The following is a 26,881-nucleotide window of genomic DNA, read 5'->3' on the forward strand; positions in this document are numbered from 1 at the left end:
TATATTCGATGAAGCATACCAGAAACAATAATTGTATGACATCTTAAAAAATAAGGAAAAATGAAATGTAGAATATGCCACGAATATTAGAAAATACAAGCAATTCCTCACTTAACGGGGTTATCCCATCACTAATATAAAAAATGAAAATCAGACATCATATTAGGACATGACAATCTCTTTCTAACAAAGCTAGAACCAGCCTTGTACCTCATATGGACCCAGAGATCTCCCCATTTATTGCTCCAATTGCTCTGCTAGATTCATTTCAAGATGGCAGCTCCTGGGGTGTACAGTTTCTCAGGAGTTGCGTCCTTTCTGCTGCAGCTAGTGGCAGATGAAGGATGGAACTGAGCATGTACAGTTGTGTTCAAAATAATAGCAGTCAGACATCACTAACCTGATCAATCACTGTTTTTGGTAGAAATGATATTTCTACATGGCAAATAATTTACTAGCAGGTGTAGTAGAGTAATAGAAATCCAACAGACCCAACAGTCATGACATGCATGCTGCTGATTCTGTGTAATTGAATCACTAATTGAAAGGGGCATGTTCAAAATAATAGCAGTGTGGAGTTCAATCAGTGAGGTCATTCATTCTTTGAAAAACAGGTGGCAATTATTGCCCTTATTTAAGAAAGGAAGTCAGCAAATTTTGTACATGCTGGTTACAGTGCATTTCTCTCTGAAATTCTGAGGGAAATGGGTTGTTCCAGACATTGTTCAGAAGAACAGCGTACCTTGATTAAAAAGTTGATTGGAGAGGGGAAAACATATAAAGAAGTGCAGAAAATGATAGGCTGCTCAGCTAAAATGATCGCAAATGCTTTAAAATGGCAACCAAAGCCTAAAAGACGTGGAAAAAAGTGAAAAACTACCATTCGAATGAATAGAAGAATAGCCAAAATGGCAAGGACCCAACAATCAGCTCCAGGAAGATCAAAGAAGGTCTAAAGTTACCTGTGAGTACTGTTACAATTAGAAGACGCCTATGTGAAGCCAAGTTATCTGGAAGAAGCCCCCGCAAAGTCCCACTGTTGAAAAAAAGACATGTGCTGAAGAGGTTACAATTTGCCAAAGAGCACATTGACTGGCCTAAAGAGAAATGGCGCAACATTTTGTTGACTGATGAAAGTAAGATTGTTCTTTTTGGGTCTAGTGGCTTGAATTCAAGCCACAGTACACTGTGAAGACAGTGAAGCATGGTGGCGCAAGCATCATGATATGGGGATGTTTCTCATACTTAAGGTGTTGGGCCTATTTATCGCATACCAGGGATCAAGGATCAGTTTGAATACATCAGAATACTTGAAGAGGTCATGCTGCCTTATGCTGAAGAGGAAATGCCCTTGAAATGGGTGTTCCAACAAGACAATGACCCCAAACACACCAGTAAACGTGCAACATCTTGGTTCCAGACCAACAAGATTGACGTTATGGAGTGGTCAGCCCAATCCCCGGAGCTTAATCCAATAGAAAACTTGTAGGATGACATAAAAAATGCAGGGCGCAGGCTCGGGATTATGAGGACGATGCAGAGAAGAAGGACGTCAATCAAGTGGACGTGGGCGTGCTAAAAGGCGAGTAGACCGAGCCTCTAGGTGCTGCAGAAATGCCCTCATAGCACCTAGAGGCTTCATTAGCATATTATAAAAGTCCGTTTTTTAAGAGAACGGCGGCAGGCAGGGAGTTAACAAACACACTGTTATGTACTGCTGACATTAGCACATCGCTAATGTCAGTCAGCTACATAACGATTTTTCCCATGACAGAAACCCTTTAAGTGATTCAAAGGAAAGCAAAATCTTTAAACATTTTTCAGTTCATATTGTGAATGTTTGAGTTTAAAGAAGAATACAAACACTGCTATTATTTTTTTTATCATCTGTGTTTTTATTGTTTTGGATAGCTAAGAGAAGATATCCAATATGGTCATGACAAAGTACAAATACAAACAAACCCCAATCGGGGTCATGAATATCAATGAATAACATGACACATTAAAGATACAGCATATGACTAGTATTACATCATACTGAGTTACATATCCTGATAACCTCATATAGGGTAACAAACTTGTTTTATATCCATAGACTAGAGTAGCGAGTTAGTATGCATTTTAGGAGAGGATATGCTAGGCAAATGAGGGAGGGGGGGGATGACAAGAGTATTTCAGGAAGCTATTTCAGACACTACTTCACTAGGTATTAGGAGGAAGGATTGGCACGTGTTTCTCTGCAGTATGATGATTTCAGCCAAGCGTCCCAAATTTTAAGGAACTTATGATGGGTGCGACATGATCTACTGGACATCTCTTCAAACCTACAAATTTGATGTAACTTTTCAAGCCATTCGTTAGTAGTGGGGGGAGCAGTATTTAGCCATTTCAAGGGAATTAGAGATTTGGCTGCTGCTAAAAAATGATTAATCAAGGCCAAGGAGTGTTGGCGAGTGTCCGATTACGAAGACCCAAGTAAAACCAGAGCTGGATTCAACGTTAGTTGTGTACCCAAAATCTCTCTTGCTATACGTTCAATTTCAGACCAAAAAGGTTGTATAATCGGGCAGTCCCACCATATATGAGTATGCGTCCCAACCTGAGAGTTGCATCTCCAACACTGGTTAGTGGGGGAGAGGCCATGTGCATAAAGAAACTCAGGAGTTTTATACCAACGAGCGAGAATTTTGTAATGTGTTTCTTGTAAACGTACACATCTTGAGTGACCATGGGAATTCTGAAGGATTTGATTTATTTCCATCTCAGTGAAAGAGAGACCCAACTCCTTTTCCCAGGACAAAATGTACCCAGGGCCACTCAAGTGTTTTACTCCTCTCATCACCGATAACACTTTAGAAAGCCTACCAAACTTGGAGACCGTAGATGATAGAGCCGATTCAAATTCAGTAAGCTCCCTGAAGGGATAGTTGGCTTGTAGGAAGTCTGCACAACATCTATTGAAATGTGAACTATGCAGAAACGTGAGAGTGAAGTTTGGAAGCAATTCCTGTAGTTCTGTACAGCTGGGAATCCCACCGCTCGGGAATAAGTTTGAGATTGTTACGTGTGCTAGTTGATCCCACATGGGTTTGAAGGTCAAAGATTCTCTGCCAACGACCACAGGTATTAGGCTGGAAGGCAATAATGGCGAGATTTTAGGAGCTAGAGAAGTTGAGAGTGAGGCCCAGGTGTTAGAAGCCCCTTTAAAAAGCAGGTTATTGTCAAGTGGGTTATACTTATTAAGCACTTTAGAGGGAATCCACATATCACGCAATAAATCCCCTTTATAAGCCCTTGCTGACCATTGGAAAATGTTCTGCGGTTCAGAGAAGCCAGTCAAATTTATCCATCTTCTCAATTGAATCGCCTTATATAATGTTTGCACATCTGGCAAACCTATACCTCCTTTCCCCGAAGGCCTAACTAGGAGTTCATGTGCCAAACGAGGGCGTTTCTGTTTCCATATATAACTCGAGAACAATGATCTTAATTTTGCAAAGAAGACTTGTGGTAATGCAATCGGTAACATTTGCATCTTATATAAGACCTTGGGAAGGATATATGTTTGAATGACATTTTTCCTGCCAAACCATGAGATCAGAGGAATATCATAGTCTGAGAGGATTTTTTGGATTTCCGTAAGGAGCGGGCGAAAGTTCATATCATATAGTTTATGTATGGACGAGGGGATATGTACACCTAGGTATTTGAGGGAAAGCGAGATACCCTTGACTCTCAAAAGGTTTTGTTTGGCGAGGGATATATTTAGTAACTCCGATTTCGTGACATTCACCTTGAAGTTTGACACCTCCCCAAAAACCCCAAACAGATCAACCAGACAGGGCAGTCCCACCTCTGGCTCAGGCAGTAGAAACAGTAAATCGTCCGCAAAGGCCAAAACTTTAAGTTCCCCTTCAGGAGTAGGAAAGCCCTTAATGTGCGAATGTTGTCTTACTCTTTGAAGCAACGTTTCCATTACGAGTACAAATAAAGTGGGGGAGAGAGGACAGCCCTGCCTGGTACCGTTCGCTATCTCAAAGGGAGGCGACAAATAATCATTAACCAGCAGAGAGGCCGATGGATGAGAGTAGAGCGAAAAAATCGCTTCTATGAATGCAATTGGAAAGACAAAATTTATGAGAGTAGAGTGCATAAAGAGCCAATTAACTCTATCAAAGGCCTTCTCGGCATCTACTCCGAGAAGGACCAATGATTTAGCTCTGTATGTGCTTGATGTATCGCCGTAAGAAGTTTAGTCGTATTGGTCCTCCCCTCCCTCCCCGGGACAAAACCCGATTGTTCTTCACCTATCAGGTGAGGCAGTAGCTTCTTTATTCTTAAGGACAAAAGCTTAGCCCAGATTTTCAGGTCTAAATTTAGAAGTGATATGGGTCTATAACTCCCACATTCTTCTGGGTCCTTCCCTTCTTTTGCTATAAGTGTAATATGCGCCTCTTGAGACTGCTTAGGCAATGGCTCGCCTCTAAATAGTGAGGAGCAGAGATCTAAAAGATGAAGCATGAGTACATCTTGGAATTTTTTGTAATAAAGCAAAGGGAGCCAATACGGACCTGGGCTTTTTCCTGGGGGGAAGGAGGCGAGGACCCTAGATACTACTTTGTGTGTGATAGTAGTGAGAAGAGAATTTATCATAGCTTGGTGTAGCTTTGGCAGGGAGATGTCTTTTAAGAAGTTTTCTGTCAAAATTTTCTTCTGATTTACGCTGTGTGTCGTATTTGCTTTATCTATATTATATAGTGCTGAGTAATACTTGTGGAACACTCCTGCCATCTCTGGAAGAGACGAGGTTGCCTTACCCGTGTGGTCCCTAATTTTATGAATGTGTTGCTTAGCTTTCTCCTTCTTTAGTAAAGCAGACATAAGCTTCCCACCTTTGTTTCCATGGGCATATATCTTGTGTCTAAAATGCAGGTAAGCCTTGGCAGATTTATTTTGTAAATGAGTGAGGAGCTCTTATCTCAAAACTCTCAATTTCTCTTGCGTTACACGTAAGCTGGAATTTTTATGTTCCTTCTCTAGAATGGTTATCTGTTCTAGCAGCTCGTCTGTGACTTTTTGCCTTTCCTTTTTTAATTTAGTACCCCAAGAGATAAATATGCCCCTAACAAAAGCCTTGTGGGACTCCCAAATTATTGGGCTCTTTGGGCCTGAATTTTTGTTTAGTTCGAAAAAGATGGAAAGTTGCTTTTGTATATCCGTAGATGCTTTAGTGTTTTCTAGAATCTGTTCATTAAGGCGCCATCTCCACGTTGTGGGAACAACATCACCTAAGGTAAGGGATAAGTGGACCGGTGCATGGTCTGATATAGTTATAACCGAAATACTTGTGGTCGTTACCCGTGATAGCAGAGATGCATGGACTATTAGATAGTCTAACCTTTGATGCGAATTATGGACTGAAGAGAAATATGAGTAGTCCCGAGCGGAGGGATTCTGCAGCCGCCAGATGTCTGAAAGAGAAAGTTCAGAAAATTTAGAACGTAATTTACCTAATGCACGTTGAGAAACACCAGACTTAGTAGTTGAGGAGTCCAGCGAGGGGTTCAAAGTTACATTCAAGTCTCCTCCCAAAATTATCGGGCAATCTGCAAATAGTTTAAGTTTGTCTAAGGTGTCTATAAGCCAAGGAACTTGCCCATGGTTGGGGGCATACAAATTTGCCAAAGTAAGCTTGGTATTATATATTTGAGCCCTCAGAAATAGTATTCTACCTTCTAGGTCTGTGAACTGTTGCAGAATTTTGATAGGGATAGATTTGTGTGCTGCTATAGATACGCCCTTAGAGGCTGAGGTAGCATGGCATGAATGATACCAATTTGTAAAGTATTTGGAGGGTATCTTGGGGATTTTGTTTTTCTTAAAATGAGTCTCTTGCAATAAGAGAATGGAGACTTTAAGTTTCCTGAGCATGTCCAGTATATGATGTCTTTTATTAGGGGTATTTAAGCCCCTTACATTGAAGGTTGCACATCTGATTTCGCTCATAATCCTGAATACTCCCTATACCTAGTACAGGAAGAGTGCCGGAAAGGCAGTGGTGGGGGGGTAATAATAATAATAATAATAATAATAATAATAGTAGATTGAGAATAAGAAAATCACCAGCCTCAACACACAGATAGAGTGAAGGCCAATAAAGATGACAAAAGAGGATGAGATGGGTGAGAGGGGAAAAGTAAAAAAATGAGCTTCAAATCTTTGAAGCCAATAAATGGGTTATTGTGTGAGTAAGTACTCCGGGGTAGGGGTAACAAAGTGTTCAAATTGTGAACAAGTCTTGACCTGTGGTGTACAGGCACGTAACATTATGCATAACAAAAAGCATCTCGCCAATTAGTATAAACCTTAACTATAGCATCAGCATCAATCCAGGGAAATAGATAACATCTGGACTGGGTTGGGAAGAGGGGGGGGGGGGAGGAAAGAAGGGGGGGGGAAAGAAGGGGGGGGAACAAAATAAGGGGGGGTAAGGAGAAGGGGGGGGAGGAGAGGGGGGGGGGGTTGATCACTTTGCTTCCGAAATAGAAATAGAAATTATATATTTCCATTACATTTTGCAAACATATTCATTTACCTGTCTAGTCACTTGCAATCTGTTAACTAGAATTATCTATCATGTCTGGACATGGAGTAAATGAGTAAAACTATAAGGTAAACCAGTAAAAAGCAAACAAAATGTGGGAGGGGGGAACAGTAATTCCAATATAGTCACGATGTTTCGTCTGCTCCACCAATAGGGGGAATCATAACCTTGATCTTCAGGTCATTCGCTTCATACCAGCGAGCTATTACCCTATATTTTGCTACTATCACTCAATGGTATTATGCAATTTTAGGGAGATGGGGCAAACGAAACCTCATTTCATTTAAGTACGGTACTCTATTTTTACCACATAATAAGAGATATCCTTATACTCATGTGCTATCATTAATCAAGTTGATCCAAAGTTCTATTCTTGTGAACTCCTGTATAGTGAAGCCAGTAACGGACTGCATACAATCTAGAGAAAAACATAAAAGAAGAAGTAAGGGAGGGGGGGGACAGAGAAGGAGAGAGGGGTAACTCAAATCCATTAAACAAACAAAGGACGAGCTGGAAATTCGCCTTAGGAAAACTTCTTCTAAACGGTGTGAACAGTTCCCACTTGCAATGGATGGGACGAAACTTCGTCAGCGACGATAAAGCTACATGTGACTCGATCGAAACCGACTCAGGATAAAATCAACGTAGTGAGTTCCTGGGTTCAGCGAGGAGGTGAGTTGTTATGAGTTGATGATCTCTTGGTTCTCTGGGGTTTCGGACGAGATGAAGTATGCCAGTCCTCTATCTGTGGTAAAGGAGGTAATCGCACTAAATCCGCTGCCCGCGACCATGACGGGACCTCTACTGGTTCTATACCTAGAGTAGACCACGCGGTTTCCAGATCAGCTGGAGTTTTTATAATGATCCGCTTATCATTCTTTAGTATAGAGATCCAAATGGAAATAGCCAAGCATATTGGAGGTTTTTTGCTCGCAACTTGTCTAGCAGCGGCCGCAGCATACGCCGTTTCTGGAGAGTAGAGGGAGCAATGTCCTGGTAATGTCACTACCAGAGCTTTGGGACGTTCTCACAGCTCTGTTTCTCCACCCCTGTGATGATGTCACTACTAGAGCTGGGAGGAGTTCTCACTACTCTGTTTACTTTTGGTTTCTTTCACCACAGCTGTTCTTCATGTGTCTGATTTCCCTCCCTTTATATCACCCCTCCTCCTATGATAGGATGTGGATTATAGTTCTCACTTCAGTTGTAGCTCTTGCTTTAATTTCTTCACTTGTAGCTATCAGTTCACTGGACCTGTGTTCTGCTGCAGCTAGCACTCCGGATATTGCCAGCCTGTCCTTGGATCCGTCTTCTCTGCGGCTGCAACACCGTCAGCTAAGTGTGCAGACATTGTTGTGTTCCTGTTTATTTTCTGACTGGATCTGAGGTGGCCACGGTTCCCTCCATATACTGAGTAGGGCACTGGTGGCCGTGCCCCTTCCACTATTGTAGGGGTTACAGTGGTCATTAGTCTTAGGCACGTGGGCATGCCTCTTTCCGCCATTTGGATCCGGGCATGTGCTTTAGCAGAATAGGGAGAGCGTTGAGGGTCGGACAGGGGTCACCCGTTATCCTCCCTAGTTCTGGGTCCAGTCAGTAGCTCTGTACTGTGTATTACTATTGTTGCTCACCTACAGCCGTGACATTATAATCCACCAAAACCGTCCTTTTTTGACATGGATCCGCTTTCTGACCTGGTTGATGGCATGCAGGGTCTTTCTTTGGAGGTAGCGGATCTCCGTCAATCTATGACTCAGCTTCAAGCATTGGGCCCTGCTCCGGCTCATGGAGTCTGTTGCGAGCCAAAGGTCTCACTTCTGGAGACGTTCTCCGGGGGCAGTGAGAATTTTGTTCGTTTCAGAGAGGCATGCAAACTCCATTTTTGCTTGTGTCCTCACTCTTCTGGTAATCAGGAGCAGAGGGTGAGGATTGTCATTTCCCTGCTCAGGGGTAATGCTCAGACTTGGGCTTTTTCGCTGCCATCAGGGGATCCCTCCCTTCGATCCGTGGAGGGATTTTTTGTGGTCCTGGGGCAGATTTATGATGACCCGGATCGTGTTGCTCTGGCCGAATCTAACCTACGTGTTTTATGCCAGAACAAACGGTCTGCGGAGCTTTATTGTTCTGAATTTCGGAGATGGGCAGCTGATTCGGGTTGGAATGATGCTGCACTCCAGAGTCAGTTCTGTCATGGTCTCTCGGAGAGATTAAAAGATGCGTTTGCTTTCCATGAGAGACCAACGTCCTTAGAGTCTGCCATGTCATTGGCGGTACGCCTTGACAGGCGTCTAAGAGAAAGAAACGAGACCTCTCTGTCCAGCCATTGTCAGTCTAGGGGCAGTGGTGCGGACTCATTCAGTGTGCAGGGGCCTCATCCTGTCTCACTCCCCTCTGAGGAGGAGCCCATGCAGCTAGCTCGACTTGCCCCTGATAAAAGAGGATTTAGTCCTCAGAGTATGGTCTGTTTTTGTTGTGGGGGCATAGGTCATTTGGCAAATGTTTGTCCGTCTAGGAGATTCTTGAACCGTACTAAGAGCGATAATAAGAGAAAAATCTCAAAAGGTAAATCATCAGGTTCTGCTTCATCTGCTACTTTGGGCAAAGTTGATGTAGGATTTGATGCTTTTCCTCTGACCTGCAGTTCCCGTTTTCTCCTGTCTGCCAGGGTGGCGCTAAAGAGCAAAGTCATTTCTTGTGAGATTTTTGTCGATAGTGGAGCGGCCGTCAATCTTATTGACACTCAATTTGTAGCCATGCATGGTTTTCAGGTTTGCACATTAGATGAAGATATACCTGTTTTTGCTATTGACTCTGCTCCACTCTCACAGAGATCTCTGAAGGGCATTGTTCACAATATCCGGCTAGCTGTAGGTGACACTCATGTGGAGGATATATCTTGTTTTGTCCTTAACGGATTGCCCTCTCCTCTAGTTTTGGGGTTACCCTGGCTCACTAGACATAACCCCACTATTGATTGGCAAGGAAGGCAAATAAATGAGTGGAGTGATTTTTGTAGAGAGAATTGTCTCACAGCGACTTTTGCAGAGGTGTCTACTAAAACGGTGCCATCATTTCTCTCTGATTTCTCGGACGTGTTTTCCGAGAGCGGTGTTCAGGAGCTACCTCCTCACCGGGAGTTTGACTGTCCCATTAACCTCATTCCCGGCGCCAAGCTACCAAAAGCACGCCTCTACAATCTCTCACAACCCGAAAGAATCGCTATGCGAACTTACATCTCCGAGAGTCTCGAAAAGGGGCATATTCGTCCCTCAAAGTCACCTGTGGCCTCGGGTTTTTTTTTTTGTTAAAAAGAAAGATGGCTCTCTGAGACCTTGCCTAGATTTTAGGGAGCTGAACCGTATCACGATTCGCGATCCCTATCCCCTTCCTCTGATCCCGGACCTCTTCAATCAAATTGTTGGGGCCAAGGTGTTTTCCAAATTGGATTTGAGAGGCGCGTACAACCTGGTCAGGGTCAGAGAGGGGGATGAATGGAAAACGGCCTTTAATACCCCTGACGGGCATTTCGAGAATCTCGTTATGCCTTTCGGCCTGATGAATGCTCCGGCCGTCTTTCAGCATTTTGTTAATAGTATTTTCTATCATTTAATGGGGAAATTTGTATTGGTGTATCTTGATGATATTTTGATTTTTTCCCCTGATGTTCAGACCCATCAGGATCATCTTTTTCAGGTTCTGCAGATTCTGCGGGAAAATAAATTGTACGCCAAGCTGGAGAAATGTCTTTTTATGGTATCGGAAATTCAATTTCTGGGTTTTCTCCTCTCTGCTTCTGGTTTTCGCATGGATCCGGAGAAGGTCCGTGCTGTACTTGAGTGGGAGCTTCCTGAGAATCAGAAGGCATTGATGCGCTTTCTGGGTTTTGCGAACTATTACAGAAAATTCATTTTGAATTATTCCTCTGTTGTCAAACCCCTCACTGACATGACAAAAAAGGGGGCGGATTTTTCCTCTTGGTCGGAGGAGGCGCTTACAGCCTTTTCTAAGATTAAAGAGAATTTTGCGTCTGCTCCCGTCTTGGTGCATCCCGATGTTTCCTTACCTTTTATTGTTGAGGTGGATGCTTCCGAGGTGGGTGTGGGTGCGGTTTTGTCCCAGGGCCCTTCCCCTGCCAAGTGGCGACCCTGTGCCTTTTTCTCTAAAAAACTCTCCCCGGCAGAGAGAAACTATGATGTGGGAGATAGGGAGTTGTTGGCCATCAAGTTGGCTTTCGAGGAATGGCGCCATTGGTTGGAGGGGGCCAGGCACCCTATCACCGTTTTTACCGACCATAAGAATCTGGCATACTTGGAGTCGGCCAGGCGTATGAATCCGAGACAGGCCAGATGGTCTCTGTTCTTCTCCAGATTCAATTTTGTTGTTACATTCCGACCTGGGATAAAAAATGTGAAGGCTGATGCTCTCTCTCGCTGTTTTCCGGGAGGAGGAAACTCCGAGGACCCGGGTCCCATTTTGGCGGAGGGGGGTAGTTGTTTCTGCTCTATATTCCGATTTGGAGGCCGAGGTTCAGGCTGCCCAGACTGAGACACCTGCCCGTTGTCCTTCTGGGAAGTTGTTCGTGCCTCCTGAGCTACGTCACAAACTCTTTAGGGAGCATCATGATACGGTTCTTGCTGGTCACCCCGGGAGTAGAGCCACGGTAGATCTCATTGCTCGGAGATTTTGGTGGCCGACTCTTCGTAAGTCGGTGGAGGGTTTTGTGGCTGCTTGTGAGACGTGCGCTCGCGCTAAGGTCCCTCGTTCACGGCCTTCAGGTTCCCTTCTCCCGTTACCCATTCCTTCCCGTCCTTGGACACACCTGTCCATGGACTTTATCACGGATCTTCCTCGTTCCTCGGGGAAGTCGGTGATCCTGGTGGTGGTGGACCGTTTTAGCAAGATGGCTCATTTCGTACCTTTCCCTGGTTTACCCAATGCTAAAACGTTGGCGCAAGCTTTTGTCGACCATATTGTTAAATTGCACGGCATTCCCTCTGATATTGTTTCCGATAGAGGCACGCAGTTTGTGTCCAGGTTCTGGAAGGCTTTCTGTTCTCGCCTGGGGGTTCGGCTGTCCTTCTCTTCTGCTTTTCATCCGCAGTCGAATGGTCAGACTGAGCGCCTCAATCAGAATCTGGAGACATATTTCCGCTGTTTTGTGGCAGAGAACCAGGAGGATTGGTGTTCTTTTCTCCCTCTTGCTGAGTTTGCTCTGAACAACCGTCGTCAGGAATCTTCTGATAAGTCACCATTCTTTGGTGCATATGGGTTCCATCCGCAGTTTGGGACTTTCTCGGGAGGGGCTCTTTCTGGTTTACCTGAGGAGGAGAGATTTTCCTCGTCTTTGTCTACCATTTGGCAAAAGATTCAGAGTAACCTTAAAAAGATGAGTGAGAGGTATAGGCGTGTGGCTGATAAGAGACGTGTGCCTGGTCCGGACCTGAATGTGGGTGATCTGGTGTGGTTGTCTACTAGAAACATTAAGTTGAAGGTTCCCTCCTGGAAATTGGGTCCCAAGTTTATTGGGCCTTATAAAATCTTGTCAGTCATCAATCCTGTTGCCTTCCGTCTTGATCTTCCACGGGTTTGGAAGATACATAATGTATTTCACAGATCTCTCTTAAAACCATATGTCCAGCCCACGGTACCCTCCTCTTTGCCTCCTCCTCCGATTTTGGTTGATGGCAATCTGGAGTTTGAGGTTTCCAGAATTGTGGACTCTCGCATTGTCCGCGGTTCTCTTCAGTACCTCGTTCATTGGAAGGGTTATGGTCCTGAGGAGAGGATGTGGGTTCCGGTGTCGGACATTAAAGCCACTCGCCTCATCAGGGCATTTCATAGGGCTCATCCTGAGAAGGTGGGTCCTGGGTGTCCGGAGTCCACCCGTAGAGGGGGGGGTACAGTCACTACCAGAGCTTTGGGACGTTCTCACAGCTCTGTTTCTCCACCCCTGTGATGATGTCACTACTAGAGCTGGGAGGAGTTCTCACTACTCTGTTTACTTTTGGTTTCTTTCACCACAGCTGTTCTTCATGTGTCTGATTTCCCTCCCTTTATATCACCCCTCCTCCTATGATAGGATGTGGATTATAGTTCTCACTTCAGTTGTAGCTCTTGCTTTAGTTTCTTCACTTGTAGCTATCAGTTCACTGGACCTGTGTTCTGCTGCAGCTAGCACTCCGGATATTGCCAGCCTGTCCTTGGATCCGTCTTCTCTGCGGCTGCAACACCGTCAGCTAAGTGTGCAGACATTGTTGTGTTCCTGTTTATTTTCTGACTGGATCTGAGGTGGCCACGGTTCCCTCCATATACTGAGTAGGGCACTGGTGGCCGTGCCCCTTCCACTATTGTAGGGGTTACAGTGGTCATTAGTCTTAGGCACGTGGGCATGCCTCTTTCCGCCATTTGGATCCGGGCATGTGCTTTAGCAGAATAGGGAGAGCGTTGAGGGTCGGACAGGGGTCACCCGTTATCCTCCCTAGTTCTGGGTCCAGTCAGTAGCTCTGTACTGTGTATTACTATTGTTGCTCACATACAGCCGTGACAGGTAAAGGGAAATCTCGACTCCTTCATAGGAGGTAGGGCTCTTTTCTCTAGCCGAACTTAGGATCGCCGCTGTATCCACAAACGATAGCAGACCACATATTATGTCGCGTGGTGGTTATATCCGCTCTATTACAACCTCCATGGCACGATCCGGCCCCAGGAGCCCAGCAAATATTTCTTGTGCCACTTTAGGGAGGGCCTCATTAGCCCAGGATTCCGGTAACCCTTTAATTCTAATATTTTTTCGACGGCTTCTGTTCTCTTGGTCTTCTATTAATGTGTACGCCGTATTCACATGAGCTTCCAACTGCTCTGTTCTGGCTGCCAGACCTGAGGCGTGAGCAGTGAGCTCCGAGCACGTCGAGTCTAGGGCCTCCGTTCGGAAACCGAGGGCATGCAAGTCCGTCTTAATGTCGGCTGTCGTCTCTTACCGGTCTCAGTGCCTGGGCTAAGGTTCTCTTAAGCACTGCCGCGGTGAGCGTTTCATCTGGAGACTGATCGTCTTCACTGCTGGAGTGATGTTCCTCCTCAGAGTCTCTCTGTTCAGTGGGCTCTGGCGCCATCTTAGCCTGCGAGGCGGGAGAGTGCGTATGTCTCTTTGCAAAGAGTTTCGTTACCGCTGCTTGGTTAATTTTTGATCTGGCGATTCCTTCACCTTCCCTCGGCTGGTATCTCCCTATTTTACCCATAATTTAGGCGATTTGATGGGGTATTTCAATGCTAGTGCAAGTACGTGGCAGGAGAGAGCTCTCTCAGGCTGCCATCCAGTCCGCGGTCAAGCTCCGCCCCTCAACACTGCTATTATTTTGAACACAACTGTATGTCAACCCCAGTGAGGAGAACAGAGAATTTAGAAATAGGGTAAACAGCAGGTGGCACTGCGCAATTAGATGTCAGTGAATAACTCAGTGGCTATACTAAATTTTTTATTACATGCAACTACAAATGTATTCAGATCCAGGTGCTCATTTAAAAAATGTAGAATATTTTTTGTAGGACAACCCATTTTCTTCTCCTTGACTCCTGTCCCACATTACAACTAAGAAATATATAGCCATGTCCTCTCATCTTTTCAAAAACCTGCCCCTGTTTGCATGCAGGAAGAGATACGGACCCCCCACACCCACCCGCTACTCTATCTGTAATAGTAGATCAAGAATACCAAGTCCCCTTGTTACAGACATCTGCTGGCCCAAAATGGATAGAATTAGAAGAAAGATAACACGTTATTTCTACAAGATTATTTGTTCAGAAGCTGAAGGATATCCTGTAGACTGGCAAAGACTAGAGACAATCCTGTAGTAGTCATTAGTCATGACCTCCTATATAGCTATGTAGTCCATTTTCAGTTTTTACTAATGCTATGAGGGGAAGATGTTATCTGCAAGGGTAATCCTCATGATAATAGTAGATTGTAGAATTGGGATAACAGTACAGCTCTATTTTTCTCTTGATAGTCCTAGATAAAGATGTCCACAGATAAGTGTAGCACTCATCAGTGTAATGTGTGATGCTCTAATAGAGTCACTCACCCCCTTCCCTCTCTGGTCACAGTGAATGGTCCCACTGAGAAAGTCAAGTGAGACTGTGCTAAAAGTCCAAACACAGGAAGAAGTAAAAGTGCCAGGACAAGAAGCAGAATACTTAGAGCGAATTCAAAAAATTATATCCAGAAAACCATCCACCCACTGTTTTGTAAAAAAATATGTGTCCATGCTGTCCAATTTGGCATCCAATCTTCTCTTGGTTGCTGTGGATTATTGGCCATGTATTCTCAAACTCCATTATTGTTCTGACCTGTAGCAAAAAAAAAAAAGAAAGACCATTCTTGATGCCACGTCTATGTTCATTCAAACAATTATTACCATTTATTACAGGACTTCATACAGAGATGTCAGGATCTGAAAACATCCCCGGTGTTTATGAAATGTCACCATGATGTCAACCCTGATCCCTTCATTGCCATCTGTGAAAACGACATGTGTGAATGTGCAGAGGATGTGCAATGTCCATGTCACACCTTCCTGGAATATGCGAGAGCGTGCGCCCAGCAAGGCGTTATTGTCAGCAGCTGGCCAATAGAAACTGCCTGCAGTAAGTTAAAGAAACCAGTGTGTAGCACACTGCTAGTCCAGTAGGTGTAACTGTGAGTAGTATAAACATTTTACACATTAGGAGGCTGTGTGGAACTGTATCTATTACATCCTGTGTACGTATCTTCTGTACAAAAATTACTGCCATATCAAATTATTTTGTTGATTCTAACAATCAAAAGATAGTAACCTGCACCTGTCAACTTGTATATCTTTAAAAGTTATGTCCACATTTGAAACCATTTGTTATTGTTCTAGTACATGCACAGCGTAAAAATGAAGCAATTTTTGGTGTTTTTGTTCCACAGCTCTTATGCAGGCTTAAGAGTTTCCATGGTTGCAGACTACAAACAAACTTTTTGTAGTCTGATTCTGCTCTCATATTCCCTTCTATATTTCCCTACTAGAATCATAGGGAACAACATTCTGAAAGGACCAGGAAAAAGTATATAGTCAATCTATATAACTAGAAACAGTGGAGAAACCAGAAATGGGGCATAAAACCAGCATTTAAACAGCATAGTATATATTTTTAAAGGCTATGTACACCTTTGGGGGCAATTTATTTAAACTTATTGCATTGTACTCATTTTGAGCTAAAAATGTATTTCTTTTTATTTGGTCTTTATTATTATGTGGAGTACTTTTTTTCTGTACAGAGCTGAGATGCTCTAGTAGCACCCTTTGGATTTTCTGTCTTGTGCATCAGACCAGGAGCTGACGGACTCCTTATCTCTGCTCTCTGACCTCCTAAATACTTATTATAGCTCAGTTCTTATATTACTGATAAGAATTTGGCTTAAAGGGCTTCTGTCATCCCACTAAAGTGATTTTTTTTTTTGGGGCTAGTTAAATTAGTTATATAGCGATATATGAAAATATAATTGTGTTACTTACATTGATCCAGCAGTTTATTCAAAAAACAAAGTTTTATCATATGCAAATTCGGTCTCTACCAGCAGGTAGGGCGGCTACTTGCTGGTAGCTGCTGCAGAAATCCGCCCCCTCCTCTTGTTGATTGACAGGGCCAGCCGGGATCTCCTCCTCCGGCCAGCCCTGTCGGCATTTCAAAAATCGCGCGCCTGTGTTCATTCGGCGCAGGCGCTCTGAGATGAGGAGGCTCGTCTCCTCAGAACTCCCTCAGTGTGCCTGCGCCGATGACATCACCGAAAAAGAAGACGTCATTGGCGCAGGCGCACTGAGGGAGTTCTGAGGAGACGAGCCTCCTCATCTCAGAGCGCCTGCGCCGAATCCACACAGGCGCGCGATTTTTGAAATGCCGACAGGGCTGGCCGGAGGAGGAGATCCCGGCTGGCCCTGTCAATCAACAAGAGGAGGGGGCGGATTTCTGCAGCAGCTACCAGCAAGTAGCCGCCCTACTTGCTGGTAGAGACCGAATTTGCATATGATAAAACTTTGTTTTTTGAATAAACTGCTGGATCAATGTAATTAACACAATTATATTTTCATATATCGCTATATAACTAATTTAACTAGCCCCAAAAAAAAAAATCACTTTAGTGGGGTGACAGAAGCCCTTTAAATAAGTGTTTATGACCTCTCAGTAGTTTACAGATAAGGTTTATTAGATGAACACACAAAGTGAAAGTGAAAGTACCAGTCACACAGCTATAAAAAACAGTTAACCCTTTATGACAGAACAGCTCAATATTTTTGAGGTGTACATAGCCTTTGAGTATAGCCTTAATAATAGCTTCTAAAGGGCCACTACTCATAGAAAAAAACAGCAAGATAAGATATACTATCCCAATATCCCTCTTTTGTCTCGCTAACATTTCTTCCCCTAGTAGCATGGACTAGGGGGCAGAGGGAAATCAGTATGATTGCAAGATTTGAATACATGAGGTTGTGTTTCATCTGCTACTGTGAAGACACATCAGTCTGCATAGGGGCTGCAGACACAAATGTGGGAACTTACCAAGTACTGCACCCCAGAAATCTGACTTCATAAGGTTGCAAAATAGTGTTTTGCAACTTTTTTGGGCTCATTTGCACAAAAAAAGGTCAAAATTTTACATTTTTACACCACTCACTAGAGTGGAAAAGTGGGTTGGAAAGTAAATGTGGTTAACCAGATTTAGGGTGCGGTGAGCTGATTTGTCCACAGTGACTTGGCAATGGTAACATCTCAAGAGAGATGTTCTAAAATTAAAGATGCACCAGATTTATCAAACGTTGTATGAATTAAATTTGCCACAAAAACAGCAACACAGACTCCTGCAAAACTGACTTTAAATATTTTCTTCATGATAAATCTCCCGCACAGTGATAGAAGATTTTTAATCAAGATTATTACCAAAGTTGCTTCATTTTTTTTTATTTTAGGTGCATAAGAACCAGGAAAAAATCTTTAGAAGGTGTACATAGCTTTTAAAGGGGTTGTTTACCCCTGGGGGCATTTCGGGCAGACTCTCAAAGCTCCTTCACACTCCCCGTGTCAACATCCAATTTCACAAGAGTCACATGGCCACATGGTCACAGTGACTGGCTGCAGCAGTGAGTTATCCCTCATGCATCATGTCACTGGGTCACGTGACACATGGGGGATACATCACCACTGCAGCCAGTTGTTGGCTACAGCGACCACATGACCCTCATCAAACTGGTTGCTGACACATGGAGACCTGAGAGCTGTAGTTGAAGCTGGTGTGTGAAGGTGCCGGAACCCAGCGGCAGGGATCAGGTAAGTATGATTCTTTCTACAGGTCCGGCCATGCTGCGGGGTCTGTCCGAAAGGCCCTCAGGGCCCAAGGGGTGAAGAACCCCTTTAAGAGCATCACTTTAAATACATTCCTATTCAGGCTAATACTGCCTTGTCTTTACACAGAGCCTCAGTGTCCACATGGAATGGTTTACAATGAGTGTGTGTCGCCATGTGTTAAATCCTGCCAGAGTCTCAACATTAATGAAGTGTGCCAAAAACAGTGTACTGATGGATGTAGTTGTCCGGGTAAGTATCTTCATCATCTCTATGTCTAACTTCCGCAGTCATTTCTGCAGATGAAACCAACCTAGTGATCATCTGATCACCACAAGGCTAGCCTCATTGGTCATTGTAATGAAGCATTACATGGAAATGAATGTGCAATGGGCCATATAATATGTAAATGGTCCAGGTCCTGAGAGGACACCCCTCTATGTCTATATGCTTACATGGCCTTCATGTCACAACTCTAATAGAACAGGCTACAAATCTATATATTTACATAAATTTTAAAGTATATGGAGCAATATACAGTATTTTTCTAGCAATTTCATCTTCCGTAAAAAGATAATGCAGCTCAGACCTTCTGTGGTCCATGCTGCATGCTGTGTCAAAATGCCGAAATGGAGGAAGTACTCCAAGACTCCTTTATTCAGTATGGGACACTTGGTGTGTAGATCTCCCTTTAAAATGAATGAGAGCTTGTTCTCAGCAGGCTCCCTGGACAATAGTAGGCAGATCTTTGAAAGAAAGGCAAAATGGTCATGGTCATGCAGGGCAGATGTAGTATTACATGACCGCTAATTAAATGTTTTTTTCCCATATACAGATGGAAAAGTGCTTGATGGATCTCGTTGTGTCATACCCTCAGAGTGCTCCTGTATTCATTCTGGTAACCGATATCCTGTAGGGTCCACAATCAAAGCAGACTGTAATACTTGGTAGGTGATAATGTGTCTTCTTCATATTATTATTATTATGCTTAAAGGGGTATTCTTATCTTATTGATCCTATTTTAATAAATTATATACCCGCCAGTGAGCTTTTTTAAAAATATATTTCATTTAAAAAAAACTACTGTTTTCTTTAAATTCTTCTTATTAAAATTCATTGTTGATCTGCGCTGCCCATGGATACGGCCACTGCTCGCCGGCCGCATCCATGGGCCGCGCTTGCGCAGAAGAACTGCATCCAACGAGAACGAGCACGGCTCCGGGCGGCCGCGCATGCGCAGATCTATATTCCTTTGTGCCGCATCTGAAACAGAGCCGCGCATGCGCGGCTCCATTCTAAACGCGGCACAAATAATTATAGATCAGCGGAGGAGGAGGGGAGCTGTCCTGTCTTTGAGAGTTCAGCAGCGCAGCCCGGATCTCCTCAGTGAATGGTGAGGAGATCGGGGCTGCGCTGCTGTGTATAACTGTCCCTCACCCCCTTCTTTTGATTTCAGGATGGCCGAGCGGAACCCACCATCGGGTGCTGCGCTGCTGTGTCAGCCCCGATGGTTACCATGGCAACCGGACGCCTTCACAGGCATCTGGCTTGCCATGGTATATCTAAGCCTGATCAGGCTCCTGCTAAAGGCAGGAGCCTGACCAGGCTAAGTGTCAGTGGCGTAGGTAGGGATCGCCCCGCCCCCCCAAAAAAAAATCATTGGTGGCAGCGGCAGTTCCGATCGGAGTCCCAGCAGTGTAAAGCTGGGGCTCCGATCGGTTACCATGGCAGCCAGGACGCTACTGAAGACCTGGCTGCCATGGTCATTTACTCTACAGCAATATACTTATCTGCGCTGTGGCCGCCCGCGCTCCTTCTTGTAACTCGTCACTGGTCTGTGCGGCGCATTGCTATAAGCATAAGCAATGCGCCGCACAGACCAGTGAGTTACAAGAAGAAGGAGCGTCGGGCGGCCACAGCGCAGGTAAGTATCTGGATGCACTATGGGGGCTGGATGGAGGCACTATGGGGGCTGGATGGAGGCTCTATGGGGGCTGGATGGAGGCACTATGGGGGCTGGATGTAGGCACTATGGGGGCTGGATGTAGGCACTATGGGGGCTGGATGGAGGCACTATGGGGGCTGGATGGAGGCACTATGGGGGCTGGATGGAGGCACTGTGGGGGCTGTATTGAGGCACTGTGGGGGCTGTATTGAGGCACTATGGGGGCTGTATTGAGGCACTATGGGGGCTGTATTGAGGCACTGTGGGGGCTGTATTGAGGCACTGTGGGGGCTGTTTGAGGCACTGTGGGGGCTGTTTGAGGCACTGTGGGGGCTGTTTGAGGCACTATGGGGGTGGCTGATGGATGAAGCAGAGCTGAATATGTTGCTGTTCAGCCATAGTTCTAGTGGGGAAGGGAATAGACAGATGTAGCAGAGCTGTAGATGTGGCGGGTCAGCATCAATGCTGGTGGAAGAGAGAAACTGATGTAGCAGAGCTGAATACGCTGCTGTTCAGACACAGTTCTAATCGGGAAGGGAATAGACAGATGTAGCAGAGCTGTATATGTGGCGGGTCAGTATCAATGCTGGTGGAAGAGAGAAACTGATGTAGCAGAGCTGAATACGCTGCTGTTCAGACACAGTTCTAATCGGGAAGGGAATAGACAGATGTAGCAGAGCTGTATATTTGGCGGTTTAGAATCAATGCTGGTGGAAGAGAGAATTAGATGTAGCAGAGCTGAATAAGCTGCTGTTCAGCCACAGTACTAATGGGGAAGGGAATAGACAGATGTAGCAGAGCTGTATTTTTGGCGGTTTAGAATCAATGCTGGTGGAAGAGAGAATTAGATGTAGCAGAGCTGAATAAGCTGCTGTTCAGCCACAGTACTAGACAGATGTAGCACAGCTGTATATGTGGTGGGTCAGCATCAATGATGATGGAAGAGAGAAACAGATGTTTCAGAGCTGTATATGAGACTGTTCAGCCACAGTGCTGGTTGAAAAGATAAACAGACACATGTAGCTGAGCTGTATATGCATCTATACAGATACATAGTGTAAGGTTTATACACAACTGGAGTACATCTGTAATGGAAAAATATCTGCATCAGTGCTGGTGGGTGGGGGATGGTCATGTTTTATGGGAGACAAAAGCACAGATCATACATTTACTAGCTGACAAGCTTTTTAGCTAATGTATAATATGGAATTATATTTTTTCATAAACAAAATGGGTTTGTAAGAGATCAGACAGAGATTTTGTGTCTAAGGGTCCATTCACACGTCCGCAAATGGGTCCGCATCCGTTCCGCAATTTTGCGGAACGGGTGTGGACCCATTCATTCTCTATGGGGACGGAATGGATGCGGACAGCACACAGTGTGCTATCCGCATCCACATTTGCGGAGTGCGGCCCCGATCTTCCAGTCCGCAGCACTGCAAAAGATAGAACATGTCCTATACTTGTCCGCAGCTGCGGACAAGAATAGGCATTTCTATAGGGGTTGCCGGCCGGGTGTGTTGCGGATCCGCAATTTGCAGGTCCGCAACACACCACAGACATGTGAATGGACCCTAAAACTGTGCAGAACAGCCACTTGTTACTGTACACTGAGCTCACTTATCACAGCTCTCTGCGTGAGGATTCAACAGCAGGGGGGAGGGGACTCACAGACACTGCAGGCTGCCAGACTGAACTATCACGCAGGACTCAGCTCTCAGTGTGATGTCATAAGGAGGTGTGGCCGGCCTTCACTCTAGCTGCCTAAGCCCGCCCAGCCTTAGCAGCAGAAAACCAGGAAGTGAACAGCTAGCTGGCAGCAGATGAGGATGAATTTGCAAGATGAGAATACCCCTTTAAGGCTATGTACACCTTTGGAGACAATTTTTTTTTATGATTGCATTTTACTCATTTTGGCCTAAAAATCTTTTTCTCAAACTCTTTATTAAAAATATTGAGCATTTTTGTCACAAAGGGTTAACTCTTTGTCTAGATGTGTGAAACGTACTCTTTACTTTTACTTGTTGCTGGTCATCTAATAATAACCCTTATCTCTAGTGTTTATAATGTCAGAAAGCAGAGATAAGGAGCCCGTTAGCTCCCCAACTGACGGAAAAGAGAGAAAATCCAGAGGCTGCAACTAGAGCATCTCAACTATGTACAGAAAAAAGGCTCCATATTTTTAATAAAGACCAATTGAAAAACATGATTTTTAGCTGAAAATTAGTACAATGTAATAATAAAAAGATTGCCCCCAAAGGTGTACATAGCCTGCACTATAGAGCTTAATGTAATATCAGCTGGATATGCTATAAAAGTGTGATCATGGTAAGAAGGGTATAGCTGCTGGATCATTCCCGGAAACTGGTTTGTCCACTCAGTTCATTGAGACCTCCCCAGCCCTCAGCTTTTATACCTTAGACCCCCACATTACCCCTTGCCAATCAGTTGTCTGTTACTTCCCCTGACCTACATTACCTATTGTCCCCAAGATCTCTCTCCCACCCCAACCTCTCTCTCAGGCTTTGATTTGTCCTCGCCCCACCCTGCTGTTCCAGACTCACAGTTATCTCAACCCTGTAGCTATCTAGGGGAAATGGTTTCCTTATTGCTCCTTGTTCCCAGTACAGCACCACACCTATCCTCAGGGTGTGTGGTATCGCACCTTATTTTTGATTGTATGATTTCTTTAGTAACTCTGTCCTTTTGCTTTCCTGGAAACTACTCCGTTTTGTTCTAACTCCTCCCACCTGTCCTGGTAATCCCCCACATTTGCCCTTGTTCTTTTCAACATTTAATCTATTAAGTTCTTATCACAAACAAATGAGTCAACTCATTCTCAACTACAAAATGATGGAGGTTTGTGTTGCAACTTTAGTAGACCTTGGTACACCATTGCAGTTTATATATGCAACATTTTTTTTTACATAAACTTTTGTACTGATTCATAGCTACAGCCTGTATTATACTCCACAGCTGTATTCATAGTTCTGCTGGTTAACACTGAAAACAGTCGACAAGTTTGTCAGCTCTGAAGGTTGCATATTTGTAAATTCAGTTCTGAATACAGGCATCTCTTACAAAATGCCTTTCAACAGTTTACTGCTCTGCACTTTGGGCAGTGGTTGACCAAATGTGTAGGTCACTTTAAAGGAGTTTTCTGGTTTGCATGAATATCATGTAAAATAATCCTTTATGAAGGTCACTGTAATTTTGTAACATTTCTTTTACCTTTATTGCTGCTTTATTTCTAATTTCCTGTGATGTTATGACCATGGGCATGTCAAAGCAGCATTAGGGGCAGTGACAGGGGAGGAGTGGCTATGTAACTAGCTGGGTGGGAGGAGCTATAAACTAGCTGGCTATTGTTAGGGGCAGTGATAGCAGAGTGCCTATGTGACCAGTGGGAGGAGCTATAAACTAGCTGGGTGTTGTTATGGGTGATGCTGAAGCTGTAGTAGAGGAAGGAGAAGTGCATCATGGGTTTGGTTGGATACAGTGACAGGAAGTGTTAGATACAGGATGAAAACAAACCAGAGTGATTTGTTTACATGGTAAAAACTGGTCAGAAGAGTCCAAATAAAAATAAAATAAAAAAAGCATGGAGATGATGTACATGAGGTAAGCACCTAAATGAGCATGTCTGTTAAACACCAAAGTAATCCCAGAAAACCCCTTTAAGGGTACCACATGTGGATAAGGGACATTCAAATTGTGACATTTATTAATGTATAGCATTTCTGTTTCTGTATGTATCTTGTTTTCTTCAGAATAACTTTCCATTTACACTTGTTTTTCTGTTTAAGTTCCTGCAAAAGTGGGCTCTGGGACTGCAGCAATGAAGATTGCCCAGGTAATTCAATAGAAATACTTTCTCTCTCTAATATATTTTTGTACTCAACACCCCATAATGACAAAGTGAAAACAGAATCTTCAGAATCTTTGCTAAGTTATTGAAATGGAGAAAGTATTTAGACCCTTTACTCAGTACTCACAGAGTTGTCCCTGAGCCACTTCTGTGTTGTCTTGGCTTTGCACTTAAGTTCATTGTCTTGTTGGAAAGTGAACCTTTGGCCCGGTCTGAGGTTTGGAGCACCCTGGATCAGGTTTTCATTAATAATATCTCTGTACTTTGCTCTATTAAGCCTTCCCTCTTCCTGTCCCAGCCGCTGAAAAACTCCTCCACAACATGATGCTGCCACCACCATGCTTCACTGTAGGGATGGTACTGGGCAGTGACTGGTTTCCTCCAAACATGACGCTTAGAATTGAGGCCAAAAAGTTTAATCTTGGTTTACCATCAGACCAGAGAACCTTGTTTCTCACAGTCGGAGAGTCATTTAGGAGTTGTTTTTGCAAACTCAAAGTGGGCTTCCTGGTGTCTTTTACTGAGGAGCAGCTATTTCCTGGGTACTCTGCCATAAAGCTCAGGTAGGTGGAGTGCTGCAGTGATAATTGATCTTCTGGAAGTTTCTCTGATCTACACACAGGATCTTTGGTGCTCAGCTAGTGACCATTGAGTTCTTGGTCACCTTTTTTTTTTTTTACCAAGGCTCTTCTCTCTCACATATTTAGTTTGTTGGGGTGGACAGCTCTTTTAAGAGCTCTATTAAGTGTTTCAAACTTCTTCTAGTTAAGAATTTTGGAGACCAATGTGTTCTTGGAAACTTTCAGTGCAGCATACATTTTTTGTTCTCTTGATTTGTGCCTCCACACAATCCTATCTCTGAGCTCTACAGGCAGTTTTTTACTCCTCATGACTTGGCTTTTACTCTGATATGCATTTTCAGCTGTGAGACCTTATATAGACAGGGCTGTGTCTTTACAAATCATGTCCAATCAACTGATTTTCTCACAACTAGACTCCAATCAAGGTATACAAAATCTCAAAGATGCTCAAGACAATTGGCAGGCCTCCAGAGCTACATTTCAAATGTCATAGTAAAAGTTCTGAATACTTATGTCCCTGCAAAATGTAAGTTTTTCCTTTCTTAATAAATTTGCAAAAAATTCCCAAATTCTGTTTTCACTTTGTCATTATTGGGTATTGAGTGCAGAATGATGAGGAAAACGTGTTTTATTTTTATTTTAGGCCACAACAAAATGTGAAAAAGGGTCTGAAGACTTTCTGAATGCACTGTGTATATATATATATATATATATATATATATGTATTATTATTTTTTTCTGCACTTAAATGTTTTTTTAATTTTGTGTAATTAGGTGCTACAAATTTGTAAGATACTATGAAAGGATTTATCAATTCGTATCAGTTTTTGCTTCAAGCCATATTTGCAGAGATGTATGGTTTATTGTGATTTACTGCCACTCTCTCCGCTTAAAAAAAAGTGTGTATGGGGGTTTAGTGCAAGATGGTGAGCTACCATTAGCCTGACAAATGTACTATTGTTTACATATTGGCATACATTATCACGCAAATCTATGCTAATATATAGCAATTGTAGATTTCATTTTCTGGAGCACGTACTGCCAAAAGATGTGCCTTATACACCTAATAATAATTTCAACCCAATGCATATTAGCAGGGGTGGAATTGAAATTTTTAACAACATGTTCCCTACTCAACGGCGGACACGCACATACATACACCATATACAGTATATGCAACACACATACACATAAATACACTATATACATGGTACACATACCTAAATACACCATATATGCACTACACACACATACCATCCAACTTTTAAAAAGCCTAAGGAGCTAAACTATGGAATGGAAGCGCTCATCTCCAGCTGACGCTGTAATTTTAGCAACTGGATCTGGAGAACCTGAGGGAACTGGCTGAATCCCATGCCTGCCTATTGGGTTTAGACTGGCATATTAAATGCCAATCTATATATCTAATCTATTCTAATCAAATTTATCCCCTTTGTGTTTGAATGCGTTACCATTTTCAAGACCTCTGCTTGCTGTTACTGAAACTTTGCTTATTGCCAGATCTTATTGTCTGGTTTTGGGGCTCATGATCCGGATTTACTAAGACTATAGATCGTGTAAACCTAGACAGGCTGTTTAAACCTACAAGTGAAACTCGGAAAATTCGAATATCGTGCAAAAGTCCATTTATTTTAGTAACGGAAATTAAAAGGAATTGCATTAATGCAGCTCAAAATTCGAATTTTGTGAAAAGGTTCAATATTCTAGCCTCCACGTGTCACACTCTAGTCAGCTAATTAATCCATACCCCCTGAGCACAGGGGACCTGAGATTGTGACTTTGGGGTTTCATAAGCTGTAAGCCATAATCATCCAAATTATAACAAATAAAGGCTTGAAATATCTCGCTTTGCATGTAATGAGTCTATCTCATATGTTAGTTTCACCTTTTAAGTTGGATTACTGAAATAAATGAACTGTTACGCTGAGCGCTCCGGGTCCCCTACTGGCCTCGGAGCGCTCACAGCGTATGCCCCCAGGCAGCACTCCAGCGTCTCGGTGTGTGCGTCCTCGCTCTCTAGGGGGCGCGCGCGCCGGGACTCTTAGATTCAAAGGACCAGTGCACCGGTGATTGGTGCCTGGTCCAAAGGGGTTATTAAGGGTTAAGGTTGTGAGAGGCAGTGCTGACTTAATTAGGCTGCACCTGTGCACTGCCCATTTATACCTTCTCCTCCCACAGCTTTCTGCCGGATCTTTGTGCCTTGTGCCTCAGAGAAAGCGTTCCTTTCTATGTTAGTTTGCCTTACCTGTTGCCGTACCTGTTGCTACCGTCCACTCGCCTTTGAACCTTTGCCGCCTGCCCTGACCGCTGCTACGTCCGACTTCGCTCTTGCCTTCTCCCTGTGTACCACGCCATATCACCAGCCAGAGAGGTCGAGTTGTTACTAGGGGACACGACCTGGTAGTTACCGCCGCAGCAAATCCATCCCGCTTTGCGGCGGGCTCTGGTGAAGACCAGTAACCGCTTAGAACCGGTCCTCTAGTACAACCCGCGCCATCGCCTCTCTG

At 43.9% G+C, this 26,881-nt stretch overlaps 1 protein-coding gene across 1 annotated transcript in view; it reads left to right on the forward strand.

The window, feature by feature from the left end:
• The window catches only part of VWF (von Willebrand factor), a 214,419-nt gene that overhangs the window by 29,786 nt on the left and 157,752 nt on the right, over window positions 1-26,881 (forward strand). Inside the window, exons 7-10 of the mRNA XM_040439200.1 lie at window positions 15,028-15,244; window positions 18,092-18,214; window positions 18,798-18,909; window positions 23,714-23,760. Coding sequence (XP_040295134.1) covers window positions 15,028-15,244; window positions 18,092-18,214; window positions 18,798-18,909; window positions 23,714-23,760 — 499 coding nt within the window. The remainder of the gene's footprint in view (window positions 1-15,027; window positions 15,245-18,091; window positions 18,215-18,797; window positions 18,910-23,713; window positions 23,761-26,881) is intronic.

This window comes from Bufo bufo, chromosome 1 (genome assembly GCF_905171765.1).
Source record: "Bufo bufo chromosome 1, aBufBuf1.1, whole genome shotgun sequence".
Lineage (NCBI taxonomy): Eukaryota > Metazoa > Chordata > Amphibia > Anura > Bufonidae > Bufo > Bufo bufo.